The following is a 13,831-nucleotide window of genomic DNA, read 5'->3' on the forward strand; positions in this document are numbered from 1 at the left end:
CCGGCTGCCCCCGCCCAGCCCGGATCTCGGCCGAAGACCCGGGCCACAGCGGCGCCGCGGGCTGGTAGAGCGGACTCCTAGGTGGCGGCTGCGGCCCGGGAGCTTTGATCCTCCCAGGCGCGGAGGGCCGGGGTCGGCGTGGCGAGGCTTCTCACCTGTTGGAGGACCCGGGGTGCGCTTGGAGACCCACCCTCTAAGCCCCGGTCGCCCCGGAAAGATGGAGCGAGGCCGAGGAGTTCCCGAGTGAGGTCGGAACAGTGCGGGGCTGCTTGGGTGGCAAAGGGGCAGGTAGTTGGGGTTTCTCGAGCGGGCGCCAGCCGGAGTGGAGGGCTTCTTGCAAACCCGGAGAAAGCCTGCGAGGGGATGCGCTTGGGCGTAAGTTGGGGGTGGGCGCGCAGCTTTCTTCCGGGCTTGGTCGGGCCATCCAAATCGTTCAGCTGCCCCGGTAAACTGTCTCTCTCCGAGCCCTTCTCCGCTGCTTTACCCCCAAGCAAGAGCGAGGTGCAGGGATTGGGGGCAGAGCGGGGTGCCCGGCAGGTGGAGCGCGTCTCAGCCCAAGGGCTTAGCTCGTAATCAGCTGGGCAAGTTTTGGGGTTGGCCTGGGCCGGGGATCTCGGCCAAACCCTGGTGTGCTGGCTGTGCCCGACTCGCTCCCGTGCTTAGAGCGCCGGGGCTGGAGTCTAGAAGCCTCGGATTGCACATCGTTTGGAAAAGGAGGTTAAAGAGCTGTCCCTTAAGCATGACGCTGCGGGGACCCCCCGAACCCCTCCGCCAACTCCTTTCCTTTGGGAAAGCTTCTTGCACTTTCTCGTCCTGGACTTGTCTCTGCCAAACCTGCAAAAGGAAATACTGTTTCTATATTTATTTCCCCCTGGGAGAGAGTAATAAAGGAGGCCGCTCAGATTCCCAAGGAATCTCACTCCAGTGGTTTCTCATTTCTGAACTGACAAACTTTTAGGGCTCAGCTTTGGTCCCCTAAACTAGTTGTATCTTTTGATTTTTCTTTTTTTTCCTTATTTGGGTCACCTGGTTACAGGTGAGGGTGAAAGAACTAAATCTTGGGCAGGGCTTCACATGTAAAGGAAGGGTCTTTGCCAGGAGCACAGAAGCCAGCTGGGGAGACCGAGTTAAATTAGTTGACAACCTTCCTTTTTCGTTTTCTGTGAACCCTCCCTGGAGCCTCTCTCACATTTCTAAGCGGGTGGTTTTTTGTCTCAGATTCTGCTGAGATCACATCAGTTTTGTGCCTGAATGCGTGCTTCGGTAGTCTCAGAACACTTGAGGAAGCCACAGGCCCTCTCCTTCTAAAATTGCAATTTGCTGCTCCCCACCCAGCTGGGGCCCCTCCGCCCTTTGGGAGGGACCCTCCCAGGGAATTCGAGACTTGAGTCGCCTCCCTGAGGGCCACTTCCAGCTCAGAGTCTGCCCTTCCTGAATTGTGTTAGCTGCTGGTTGAAGGTCCTGGTTGTAAGCTACTTTATCAAATCAGTATATTAATCCTTCTGAGTTAGGGCAAATGATAACATTTTGTGTCGTCTTTCCAAATGCCCAGTTATTATCAGAAGGTTTTTTGTATTAATAGCTTTTGACTTGGCCCTTAACCCGAGAAAGTCTTCTTACTTATCTTTTCGTCTTGGGGGTTTAACATCCTCCCACCCTCCAAGATCTCTAAGAGGTTTTCGCCAACTGAAGGAAATTTAGTTTCCCATTCAGAGTGTTTATGTTTCTGGTAACACATGTATCTGCCTCCTCATTTTGCAGTAAATCAAACACAGCGAGTGATAAGCGAATACATCTGAGAATTATCTGGATTGCAGAGGCTAATCCAGCCCATCGTTTAGTGTTTTGACTATGGAGAAAAATCTCCAGGTTTCGCTGGTGAATGCTACTAATATGTTTACTGGACCTTTAAGCCAAGGAATTTGGGGATCCCCCACTTCACCAGGGATCTAGAATTCCCCATTCACTGGAGAAGCTGAGTTGCGCTTTGAACAGTCATTGACTTGAAAAGTTGATCTGTGCAAAACTAAGCATGTTGGACCCAATCTTCCATTAACCAGTGCAACTCTAACTAGTATCTGTAGTCTCTCGCTTGTCAGAGAGTGAGGGTTGTTTTTTTTTTTTGGTAAGATTGAATAATTATGGAATGACTAGGTATGGTGGTTTTAACAACAAAATTAAATGGAAGAGCAAGGTATACTTGAGCTCTCAGAACATAGGTAAAAATTGTAAAGAATTGTTTGTGACGCTTTTAAAATTTGTTATTTAAATGTCTCCTTCTATGTTTCTAAGTTCCCAGTTTTGAGCTCTCTCTCCTCACAAATAGGTTGAATGCCTCATCACCATCTCCAGATTCTCAAAATGTTTTCTCTCATTTGTAAATCTCACAAATCGGTCCACGTAGGAGAAACTGTTTTCCACGTTCCCCAGCCTACATGTCACATATGTGCATCTCCAAAACCAGCCTATCATTTTTAGGCTCTGGGCTGACTTTCCATTGTTCTGTAAGAGGTAAAGAGACGTCTGGAGGTAAAGACTGGAGTATCACCCTGTGTGTAATGCAGAAACATTTCCAGGCTTTCTCCTCATCCCTTCTAAGCCATTCTGGAGACAGCCATGATTCTCTTAAGCAAAAACAAGGTGGTGGTGGAGGCAGTAGGTGAGGGTGTCTTCCCCAGAGAGGTGGAGCTTTTATAAGAGTTGTCCTAGAAAGTGATGGTAGAATTGCTGTGTCTTGTGCGTGAATCTCTTCGGTGTTGTCTTAGCTGTGCTAAGCCCTGCGGGCTGCGTTGAGACCGTTCCCATCCTTGGGTGTTTACATATTTATGAATCCCGTAAGGGCATCCTCGTATCACTGTGCATAAGCCCACTGGCTGAATTCACACCATGGAGTCAAGGATTCTGGTTCCTACTGCTCTTCCAGCTGGTGAGTGTGTCCAGGGCCAAATGTGACTGACCTACTGTCTGTGGTATTGCACTTGGAAGTCCATGCCAAAGCTTCCTGAAATTGTGTCACACTTGGATACAAACATGCAAGGTTGAGATAGTCACTTTAATTTGGATCACAGTAATTGGTTGAAAGTGTATCATTCTTTTCCTGTATTCTTTGGTTTCTGAATCATATCACCTGATTTTCGGGAGAGGGCACTTGGTTCTAGGGTACTGGAAGGTAGAGATGAGCTGTGAAGAGTCAAGCCAGTAAAAATACTTGAAAGCTTATGTGGGAATCATGAGATCTGTGGTCAGGGAAGGTCCAAAAAAGGAAAACTAATTAAAAGAGATAAACAGATTGATAATATTCATTTCACCTTCAGAAGAATCATCTGAATATGTTGTTTTTCCACGTCTAGGAGCTCAGGTTTTCCCAGTTGAAGTTCTACTTAAAGCAGAGGGTCTTAACTTTAGACACATGTGGGAAGCATCCAGGGAGCTTTAAAAAATATGGATGCATAGACCCCACCCAAGACATTCTGATTTAATTGGTCTAAGGGTTCGGCTTAAGCGTGTTTTTTAGGTGATTCTAGTGTGTAGCCAACAATGAGAACCATTGAAAAAAGGTAATTATATAACACTTTCCTCACCTGGAAAACTAAGAGCGAGTGTGGAGTGAGACGGATACCCCCCTCCATACGCACGTGATGTGGTTTAACCAAATCTTGTGATACCTACAGAAATCTAATGTAATTCACCTGAAGCTCCTATGGGCTTTAAAAGGCTGTGGGGAAGCTACTGAAAAACAGTCTCCAAAGTGATGCTTCAGAATCCTAAGCTCAGCGTTTGCTCATGGTTGTACTTGACCCCAAGCCCTCCTGACTTTGAAGCTCTTTGTGTGGGAGCCCTTGATGCCTTGGCAATGAAATGGTCTGAAACAAACACTGAGAGGTCACCTTCCGTGCTGAAAGGCCGGGAGGGGTGGGGGAATTCTGCTCCTGGCCCTTCCCCTCTTCTGAAGGGGCGGGAGCTCTGGGAACTGGGCTGGTTCCAAGGACCATTAAAGGGCCGGGAGGGGCCAAGGAGCTTCAAAGCTAAGGAAGCTGTGCCAGTTTTCTTCCAAATCTCTTTAATGATGGGAAGTGTTTCTCTAAAGACTTCTGTCATCCAGAGAAGGGAGACTTTCCCCAGGCCAAGGGAGGGTGGCACGTCTGCCCAGAGCCCAGGCTGAAATGGAAGGGAGAACAGTCAGGGTGCGAGGAAGAGGCAGCAGCTTGGGAACCGGGAGTCCCAAGGGATCTGCTTGGTCAGGCGAGATGCTGAGCTGTCCAGGCCTCAGTTTCCCCTTCTAGAAAACACCCCCCAGTGTTTGGCCATCAGGTTTTCCGAGCAGTCTTCAGTGCTACTTGCTCTGTGGTTACTGAGGAATCTCTGGAGGGAGGATGTGTCTTGAGGAGGGGAGGAAAATGAGGGAGGGAATGTGGGCAGCCCAACAAACTCCAGTTTAGGATTGTGATTCTTATAAATAAAACCAATTTCCTGTTGAGAGTGGAGAAAGGCAGCTTTGGTGGGAAAGAGAATGCCATCGGACATGTGAGGAATTTGTTTCTCAAGGACCTTTGTGTGAACGTGTCTCCAAAGCCTGGAGCCACTCTCTGAAATGCAGGATTATTCGCTTCCATTTGAGAGACAGATCCACTGAGGCCGAAAGAGATTAAGCAACAACTCAGCAAGTCACAACCAAGATAAGAGATCCCTGAGAAGTGAGTTTCTAAAGGGTAGATTCCTGTTCTAATAACAACAAGGGCTTATTTAGAAAGAAGTTCTAGGAGCAGTTTTCAGGCTCATTCCTTATCAGTGTCCTTTTAGCCAGGAAGGGATTAGCCACTCAGTGAAACTCTCCTCCATCTTCAGGACCTGGCCCCCATGCCTCCTCTTCCATGAAGCCTCCCCCGAGTTGCTCTGTGTTCCCTCACTATTTTAGGTGTAGCACATCGTTAAGTGCTCAAAAACTGTTGAATTAAAGTCACATTGTCTTATCATTATATGCCTCTGTGTCTGTCTCCCCTGAAGCCCCTTCAAGACAGGGGTATCTCTCTCCTCCAAGGATCCCTCCCCCTCAGCCCCTAGTGCACTGCCAGGCACATAGTAAGTGCCTGAGACAAGATGGGGGAATGAAGGAAGGAATGAATTGCAGGCAACAGGAGTGCCTCCTCTCTCAGGTTCCGGCCCTCAGGGGCAGCCCTGGGTCACAAAGGGAAATGAGGCATGATCTCAAAGCCAGATTCCGGAAGTGGAGATGCAAGCCAGCAGTGGCCACCCTTGGCTTTCCCGACTTGAGCCTTGTTTCTGTCTGTTCCAGCACAGGGGTGTTGCTGTCTGGTGGTACAGAGAAGGATGCTGCAGGTTTCTGCTTGTGAGTATGAGCCTGCCTGTGCCCTCCGCAGAAGCTCACCTGGCCTCCAGGGCTCCCGAGGGCACAGACTTGGCTCTGCCCATGCTCTGGACCGATGGCTGAGGGATCTCGTGGAGCTGGGCGCCAGCCTGGGCACTCCGGGGCTCAGGGTTCTAATCTGACCTTTGCCACTAACTCGCTGTGCGACCTTGGGCAAGTCAATTAATCTCTCTGGGCCTTGTCTCCTCACCTGTACGAGTGAGGATAATGATTACTAACTGCTGCTTGATGGAATAATTGTTAAGAGCTTCTGTGCTGTACTTGTAAGGGGCAATGTTGTATTAATTCAGGGGAGCAAATACCCTGAAACCTCGGTGATGTCGTCCTGGCCCCACCAGTTCCTGCCTTCTTGGGGGTTGGGTGGTTCCTCACCGTTAATTTGGGCACCCGCTGTTCCCATCACATGCTTTGCGAAGCTGTTGGGAGCTCTGAGCTGGGGACGTTCAGCCTGTTCCCAGGCAGCCTAGCTTCTCAGAGCATCTACGTAATCCCCTTGAGGTCAGCTGGAAAGGAGCTGGGCAAGGAACTTCTTTGCTGTCTCAGTAAGTTTATATAGGAGAGACCCTTAAATTCTAACTAGAACTTCAAGCTCTTTACTAATTTTCTGTCACTTGGCTCTCACCTTCTCCCTAGTTGGTCTTAAAACAAACTAACGAAAAACTCCATTGAGAGGGAGTAGGGAGAACGTGTAGAAAATGTCGGAGCCTGCGTTACCCTGGACGTCGTGCTGCACTGGTGCAAAACCAGATGAGCCCAGCGTATTGTATTTTCACGTCCCGTCTCTCCGTGGGCCTTAAGTTTCAGGGAGGAGCAGGGAGGGGCACCGACAGCAACAGAAGCCCTGCTCTTCCTAAACAGACCCCTGAGTTCTCCTCTCACTTCCTTGAACCCCTCCCAGGGATATCAAAGACAGCAGCAGGCCTGTTGAGTGTGGTGAGCTGTGCCCCAGCAAATTGGCCTTCTGCTCCTCATTAAATGGAGGAAGGATGGTTAGCTGTTAGCTCTGAGAGAGCAGCCTGCTTCTCCCAGAAGGAATCTGAGCGGGGCCATGTGCATTCCTGCCGGTGGAGGTGTCTTTCCCAAGGAGGGTGACTAACTGTCCCAGTTCGCCTGGGACTTTCCTGGTTTTGCCACTGAAAGTGCCCAGTCTCAGGAAATCCCTTAGTCCCGGGCAGACCCGAGATGGTGGGTCGCCTTGTTCCCAGGCCTCTCAGCTTTATTAAAAGCTAAATCAAACATGTGGTTGCTCCGTAGCAAAGACGAACTAGAGCCAGTTATTTTGTCTCTTTGACAAGAAAGCAGAAGCCCAAAGCTTAAAAACTAGCCGTTTGCAACTAACCACGAAGGATATCCACCAGTATCCTAGAGGAGAGAAGCCAGTCTTGAAAAGTCTGCAGTCACACTGCATGATTCCACTTATGTGACTTTCTGGAAAAGGCAAAACTGTCGGAAAGGGAAACAGGTCAGTAGCTACCAGGGCTGGGACAAGGGATTCACCACAAAGGAGCAGGAGGGAAATTTCTAGAATGATACAAATCTTCATTTTTTTTGCATCTTTATAGTGGTGGTGGTTACACAGTTCTAGAGCTGTACAGTCAACAGGGAAGCGTTTTTGGTTTTTTCTTTCTTTGTGTAAATTATACCTCCAGAAAGCTGACTTTAAAACAAACACTAGCCATTGTGACACTGGTATAAGATGAAGCATCGATCAAGCATGTGGTTGGCCATCACAGGTTGTAAATAGCATCTGAGGTCTTGGTGTGGTCATGCCTGCAGCCACCTGGAGGTGCAGCAGAAGACAGTGAAGAATTTTGGTGCAAAACAAAATGACTATGGGACGGTATGCTAAACGCAAGAGACGTATCTGTGAGGCACAGACAGGGTGATGGTGGAAGCTCTCCCTCTATTTAGAGAAAAGGAAAAGCAGGTCTCCTAAAACCCAGGCAGCAGATGTGCCCAGGAGGGTCATGGAATATTGAAGCATTAGCTCTGGGTTCCCACCCTGGGAACTCTTCTGCTACACACACATGGATCTAATGTATTGACTTTGGCAGGCTTTATGCTGCAAGGTTTGTTTTTTTTTTGTTTTGTTTTGTTTTTTTCACCAGTGAAGTTATTGAATTGGAATTGAGTCTGCACCATAATTATTTCCTGGCTGACCTCTTGATTTTGGCAATCCTGCATGTCTGTGCTAGCTAGGATTGATTTTGAGGGGGGGGAGAATGCATGATTTAGCAAAATAATGCACCTATTCCCATGTGAGGTAAGGGATCAGCCCTTTTGTTTCCAGGCAGAGAAAAGCCTTGTGATGTGCGAGCAGCAGCCCTTGCTCACCAGTCCAGGAGACGGGATGCAGAATCCCCCGTGAATGAGGACGTATCGTTCTGGTGGTCCTAATGGAATCTGAAGAGCTTAGTGGTTCCCATTTCCCAGAAACTCAAACCCTAAGTCAAACTGGCTTGTTCTTCAGGTGAACTGTGTTTGGCTCTATGACCCGGGTAGCCGACTGTGTGTCTTCTCGTCTTCATTAAGTATAGTGGGTTGGAAGGCTGCAGAACTTTCATCCCTGAGGACCCTATGGGCCCAGATAACTTTCAGTCATGAACTACACAGGAGAATTTCACACATGCAACGCTTCTTAATCATAAATGTGTCCAGGACACTAGCTACCCACAGAGGCAGGTCCGTTCTACCTGTTCTTGGGGTATTCAGGAAGAATTGCTGAATAATAGCAGAATAATAATAGAATAATTGCAGTCCTTAGTCCCAATTTTCTCAACTGTGTTGGGGGACAGTGGTGGAGGGTGGGGTAGAGGCAGGGAATATTTTTTGTGCATATTTGCAGTGAATCTTCCCTGATGCAGGGTCAGGCCTGGCTTGTGGAGGGTCCACCTTGGAAGGGCCAGGTTTGGGGCAACCCAAGGACCCACTTCTAGGTTGAGTACAAACAGTACTAGTTTGAATTCTAGTTTGAGGGCTGCAGAGGAGAAGCTGGGAGTGCATGGGTGGGGAAATTCCAGATACTTCCTTCCCCAGACTGCAAACGATTACCACCATCTCCCCAGGCTACCCTGGCCTACTGGCATTTTGGGGGGGTTCTGAGGGCTGTCAGCCTTCCTCTTAGACCAACAAGTGGGAATCCTGCCATTTCCTTCCATCCTCCACCCCCCTTTTTCTTCTTTCCCAGTTTTTACACAAGAGGATTTATTCATGTTAACTATATTCAAGTCCCCAGAAGGGGGGAGAAGAAAGATTGTGTTGAATGAGCTTATTGTTCGGAGATTTCACTGACTTATTTAATACCCACAATCCTAGAACATATTGAGCTGATTTACTAAAATTCAAATACGGGCCTTTGGGAAGGAACTCCGAGGGTGCTGGGTGTCCCTGATATCAGGGCTGGGACTTACTGGGTGGCAGGTCTGCTGGGGGCATCTTATCTTCATCTTCATGCTCTTGGGTCTCCTTGGGGGAAAAATACTCTCATTTACAATATCAGACTTCTTATGAGCCTGAGACGGTCACCAACCTACTGCCCTTTGCATCATCAGGCCTTTTGTGGCATCCCCTTCTAGCACTTTCTTTGAAGAAGTGAAGATGGACACCACCACTAGGTACTTCCATGAACAGAGGCCCCTTGTGGCTTCTGCTTGGCACAAGTGGAAGGAAGTAAAGGGTGGTGATGTGGCAGAGCTTGGACAGAGGACAGACAACCTCACACCTGTTGCTCGAGTGCCTGATGCAGTGCGGCTGGTCCGTGACAGTCATGGCAGAGTTGGATGCATGTCTTCTAGCCTGATGTGGAGATGGGGTCTCTGTGGATGGTATTTCTGGAGTTGTGGCTGAGGATCATGGTGTGTTTGACGGTCCGGTGCCATCGTCTAGTGTGTGGTGACAGTTCCAGGTGTCTGAAGCCCTTGAGGCTCTCCTGAGAGAGCCACTGCCGGCTACCTGAGCTGGGGTGAGACTCAGTAATGTCCCAGGTGCCCTGAAACTTAGACTGTGGCAAAGCAGGTCAGGTTGATGACAAAACCAGCTCCGGCAAGTGTGAGTGTGTGTTAGGTGCTGCAAGACCCCTCCTGGGCGCACACAGGCTCACACCTGCTTCTGTACATTCAACGTCCTCTCTCTCTATTTTTCTCCCTCCCCCACCCTTGCTCTCTTCTTTCATTCCTTTATTCTCTTCTTCTTGACTTTCTCCCTTTTTTTTTTTTCTTTCTGTCAGTTCTGTTCAGGTCTCCTGTATTTTTAGAAAAAGGATCTTCCCCAGGAACCTAAGGTCAGAAAGACCCAGAAAGAGAGAGCCTCCCCTTGCCTCCAGGTCTCTGCTCTTATTTCTAGCAGCCAAGGCTAGAACTCCAGGCTTCCCCAGGAGGAGCTGATGACCTCAGAGGCAGGGTGGGAAATGGGGCATGCTCCCAGCCCAACGAGGAGCATCTCATTCCTTCCTGGAAGAGGAGGCCTGGGTGAAGTCTGTTCGATGCAGCCCCTGCTGCTTCATCAGGCCGTAGAAAGTGTCACTCCATACTGCCTGCTGCAAAGACGGTCACCTTCCCCAACCCTCATGGTCCATGCTAACCATGAAAGCTTGCCAGCCGTCCCACCTGACCCAGGGCGGGTTAGTGTGACTAGTCACAGAGGCTGGGATGCCCAGGAGAGTTCTTGCCCTCTCTGCTGGTCCTTAAATAGCCCTGTGACCTGCTCACCTCCAAGGGGTGGAAGAAGTAGTCCCAGCCCTGGGTGGGGCTCCTTCCACTGCCATCGCAAGCTCCCTGGAAATCAGCATCAGAGGACGGCCTGGCATCTGCACAGGGGGAGCATGAGAACATCGCCACAGTTTGGATAAACATTCCAAACATGAAGGCTCAACATTGACTAAAATAATTTTTTCCCATTGACCTCCTGGCTTCCCCGTGGGCAAGTGTCCATCTCCCGCCCATCTGATGCTGGTTTGGTGCGTGTAATTGTAAACAGTTCAGGCTGGGGGCAAATCTCCGAGAGTTATGGGGTCCAGGTGTCGCTCCTGGCTCGCCACGCGCTGGTTCCCTTGAGAGTGGGAAAGGTCATTTTGTTCTCCAAGGGAGAATTTAGTCTGTTGCTTTTGAGATCAAATCCTTTGGAAGCATGACTGTCTCCCGTGCCCCTACCCCCCAGGTCTCCACTCACGACTGAAAGAGACTGGGGGAGGGGGCTCTAATTCATGAGTGAGTGGGGTTTTTGCTTCTCTGACCCCGAGGTAAGGGCCCCGAGTGCTCTCAAGTCTTCAGGGAGGCATCGACATGATGCTGTTGACTGAGGAGCAGACAGAGAAGCCTGCATTCTCTATGTGAGAATGTGGAGCCCACTCACCAGGGCAAGTGTCAGGTCAATTTCAGCATCGTTTCTCAAGTACAGCTGGACGCCTGACGCGGGCATGGCAGCCGGCAGGTGGGAGCCTCTTGTCCTAAGCAGGAGGCCTCTGAAGTGTGTAGGCAGCTTTGGGCCTTTGTTACCTCCCTGGCCCTAGCAATAGACTTGGAAGTCATCTCAGAGCGAAAGTGCTTGCAGGGATTGTGTTTGAAAATGCCTTTGGACAGTTGGGGGACATGGGGGGCACCGATGTCGGGGGTCTGGCTTCCCTCCTCTTTGCATCCTTGCAGCCCTTAACATACCTAGCGGGTGGGGCCCCAGTGAAGGGAAAGGAAGCTGATAAACTCATTCACTTCACAGACATTAGGCGTGATTGGGACTGTGTGTGTGTGTGTGTGTGTGTGTGTGTGTGTGTCTTGGAGAAGCGCTGTCAGCCACAATCAGCCCCATTTTCTTGAAATTTCCTAAAGCTATTTACCTAATGCCCTTAAAGGATAAGATTGGTGTCCTACAACAAGATTTATTTTTCTGCCCTGGGGAGATTGAGGCAGCTTGGGAGAGAGAAAGTGAGAATTCAGAGGACGTGTTCTGCTGGGATGGACTGACGTGTTCTGCTGGGATGGACTGACGCCCAGATCCCACACTTATCCATCAAGGCTCACTCAGCCTTGACACCTTGACCTCGACCCCCACCCCCCCAGCCCAAGCCTTCGACCCCTCACTGCATCCTGCACAGCCCTGCTCTGTACCTCCATCCTCGGCTGCCATGTGTCTGTGCATATGCATTTCTTCTCTGGCTGGAAAAAATAAGGCCAGTCACATAGATTGGAGCAAAATATTCTCTACAAATGGCTGTTTTTTTCTTTTCTTTCTCTTCTTTCTTAAAACATTACCATTACTGAGTGTGAAAATGGTTTAGATTCAGGAGGAAACAGCTGGCTGGCAGAGATCCTGGTGGGGTCTTGGGTAAGAGTCCGCTGTCACTAATGACTTTATTAGGTACATTTCCGGCACAAGCACACTTGGCAGTTGGGGAATTCTGTCGCTGAGAACTTTCACCGAAGGCAAGAGCAGTAGGCGGAGCAGCTTCCAGCTGAGGCCAGGAAGGAAAGTCTTCGTTCAGGACAGTCCAGACCTGCCCAATGGGTGTCTCTTACCACCTTGGTAGTTTAACTCGGATGCTCATGAACCTTTTCTTTCTAGAATATTCTGTGGGTTTCTCTTAAACTTCAATACTTTGCTACGTACCTAAGGTGAGCCCAGATTTCTTAGGGTCCCTGAACCAGGCCCTCTACCTTGAGTGCAGGCAGTGGCTAAAGCAACTCTCCAGTGACTGTGCGGAGAGCAGGGAGATGTGCTCTCCCGTGTCTGGCACTGGAAAAAATCTGAGCTCCTTCTGCAGTGGCCCATGCCTATTTGTCCAGCCCCTATGGCTATTTATCACTTTGTTCTGTGCCCCAGCCGTAGTGGATTCCTTGTGATTCCCCAAATTGGACTTTTGCAAATGCTGTTCCTTTGGCCTGGAATGTTCTCCACTCAGGGCTGCCTGCCAGGCTTATCTGTCAATGCTCACTCACCCTTAACCTTGACCCCCCTGAAGACTTTAACCCCTCACTGCACCTTGCATGACCCTCCATGGCCACGGTCATGTTACAGTTGATGGAAAGTCTATGTTCCCAGGAAGGTGAGAGTTCAAGGGTCAAAAGCCATTATTCCTCTTTGTGCTGTTTTCTGAGTTTGATTGCGTCAAAGTTAAGGGCTTCTGTTCATTAATGAGATTTCGGACAAAGGTAATAGGCAGCTGGCCGAAAGGAGAGAGAGATTTACACTGTCTAAAAGCTTCAGGGGATTAACATTTAGAATATTCAAGGACCTCTGGCAAATCAGCCAGAAAAAGGCAGAAATCTCAATAGAAAAGAAGGTGAGTAAAGGGTGTGAATGGGAGTTTACAGGTGAAGGAGCCTCCAGAATGGCGAGCACCTGAAGAAACGCTTGCTTGGGCTCTTTTAGTTTTCAGAGCCAAACCAGCCAGAGCGACCGCCCAGCAGGCTGGCGGAAGTGAGGGGCTGCAGGAGGCCAGGTGTTCTCAGAACACTCAGAACTTTCTGCATGGGTCCACTCCGGACAGGTTTGAAGATGATCTTTGCAGCGTTATTTTCGGTGGTGGAGAGCGGGAGGTGGTCTTGGTGTCTAGGTGAACTATGACAGCAGGTGCACATTCTAGAAAATTTTGCAGCAGTGGAAGCAATGGATTAAATGTCTGTCCAGAAACATAGATGACTCTTTAAGACGTAGTGCTGACTGAAAGGTAGGAAGCAGAAGGGCCCTTGAGACAATTGTATTTCAGGCCGTTAAAAATTCATAAGGCAGTACACATTGAGCAGGAACCCATAACAGAAAAAAAGTACGTAAAGGAGAGAACGTCATCTCTGTTGGTAGTGGGGGATGGGATATGGGCATGAAAGGGAATTTTTTTTTTTTAATTAATTTAATTTTTGACTTCATTGGGTCTTTGTTGCTGTGCGTGGGTTTTCTCTAGTTGCTGAGAGCGGGGGCTACTCTTTGTTGCGGAGCACAGGCTCTAGGCGTGCGGGTTTCAGTAGTTGCGGCACGTGGGCTCAGTAGTTGTGGCTCGCGTGCTCTAGAGCACAGGCTCAGTAGTTGTGGCGCACGGGCTTAGTTGCTCCGCGGCATGTGGGATCTTCCCGGACCAGGGCTCGAACCCGTGTCCCCTGCATTGGCAGGCAGATTCTTAACCACTGCGCCACCAGGGAATCCCAGGAAAGTGGATTTGTAAGAGTTTGTTTATAGTCTGCTGCTGATGCCAGAAGCCTACAAATCTGACTTGAAATAGAACTGGTCATAGTGATGGCAACACCAGCAGTACATGCAGTGCGCGATGGAGAGGTGGGAGTCGGGTGGGCACTCATCTCCCTGCAGCCCCCGCGAGGGGGAAGAGTTAATGGGGAGGCCATTTTCTTTCTGTTAAGTGCTGGGCTGTCCAAGACCCTTTGCCAGTGAGGTTGTGATAATAGACCACCCTTACAATTCACACCAAAGTTAATGTGTTTTTCAGAGCTGTAGTGATGATTAGCA

At 49.5% G+C, this 13,831-nt stretch overlaps 1 protein-coding gene across 26 annotated transcripts in view; it reads left to right on the top strand.

Annotated features, from left to right (window-relative positions):
- AFAP1L2 (actin filament associated protein 1 like 2) overlaps positions 1 to 13,831 on the top strand; it is a 122,043-nt gene that overhangs the window by 25,629 nt on the left and 82,583 nt on the right. Inside the window, exon 2 of one of the 26 annotated variants that reach the window (XM_073793933.1) lies at positions 5,294 to 5,347. The exons of 24 other annotated variants lie outside the window; for them this stretch is intronic. In XM_073793933.1, the coding sequence (XP_073650034.1) occupies positions 5,294 to 5,347 (54 nt within the window). Of the gene's footprint in view, positions 1 to 7; positions 249 to 5,293; positions 5,348 to 13,831 lie in introns of those variants that run through there. One more of the 26 variants, XM_073793949.1, reaches the window with a different exon arrangement.

This window comes from Tursiops truncatus, chromosome 16, assembly GCF_011762595.2.
Source record: "Tursiops truncatus isolate mTurTru1 chromosome 16, mTurTru1.mat.Y, whole genome shotgun sequence".
NCBI lineage: Eukaryota > Metazoa > Chordata > Mammalia > Artiodactyla > Delphinidae > Tursiops > Tursiops truncatus.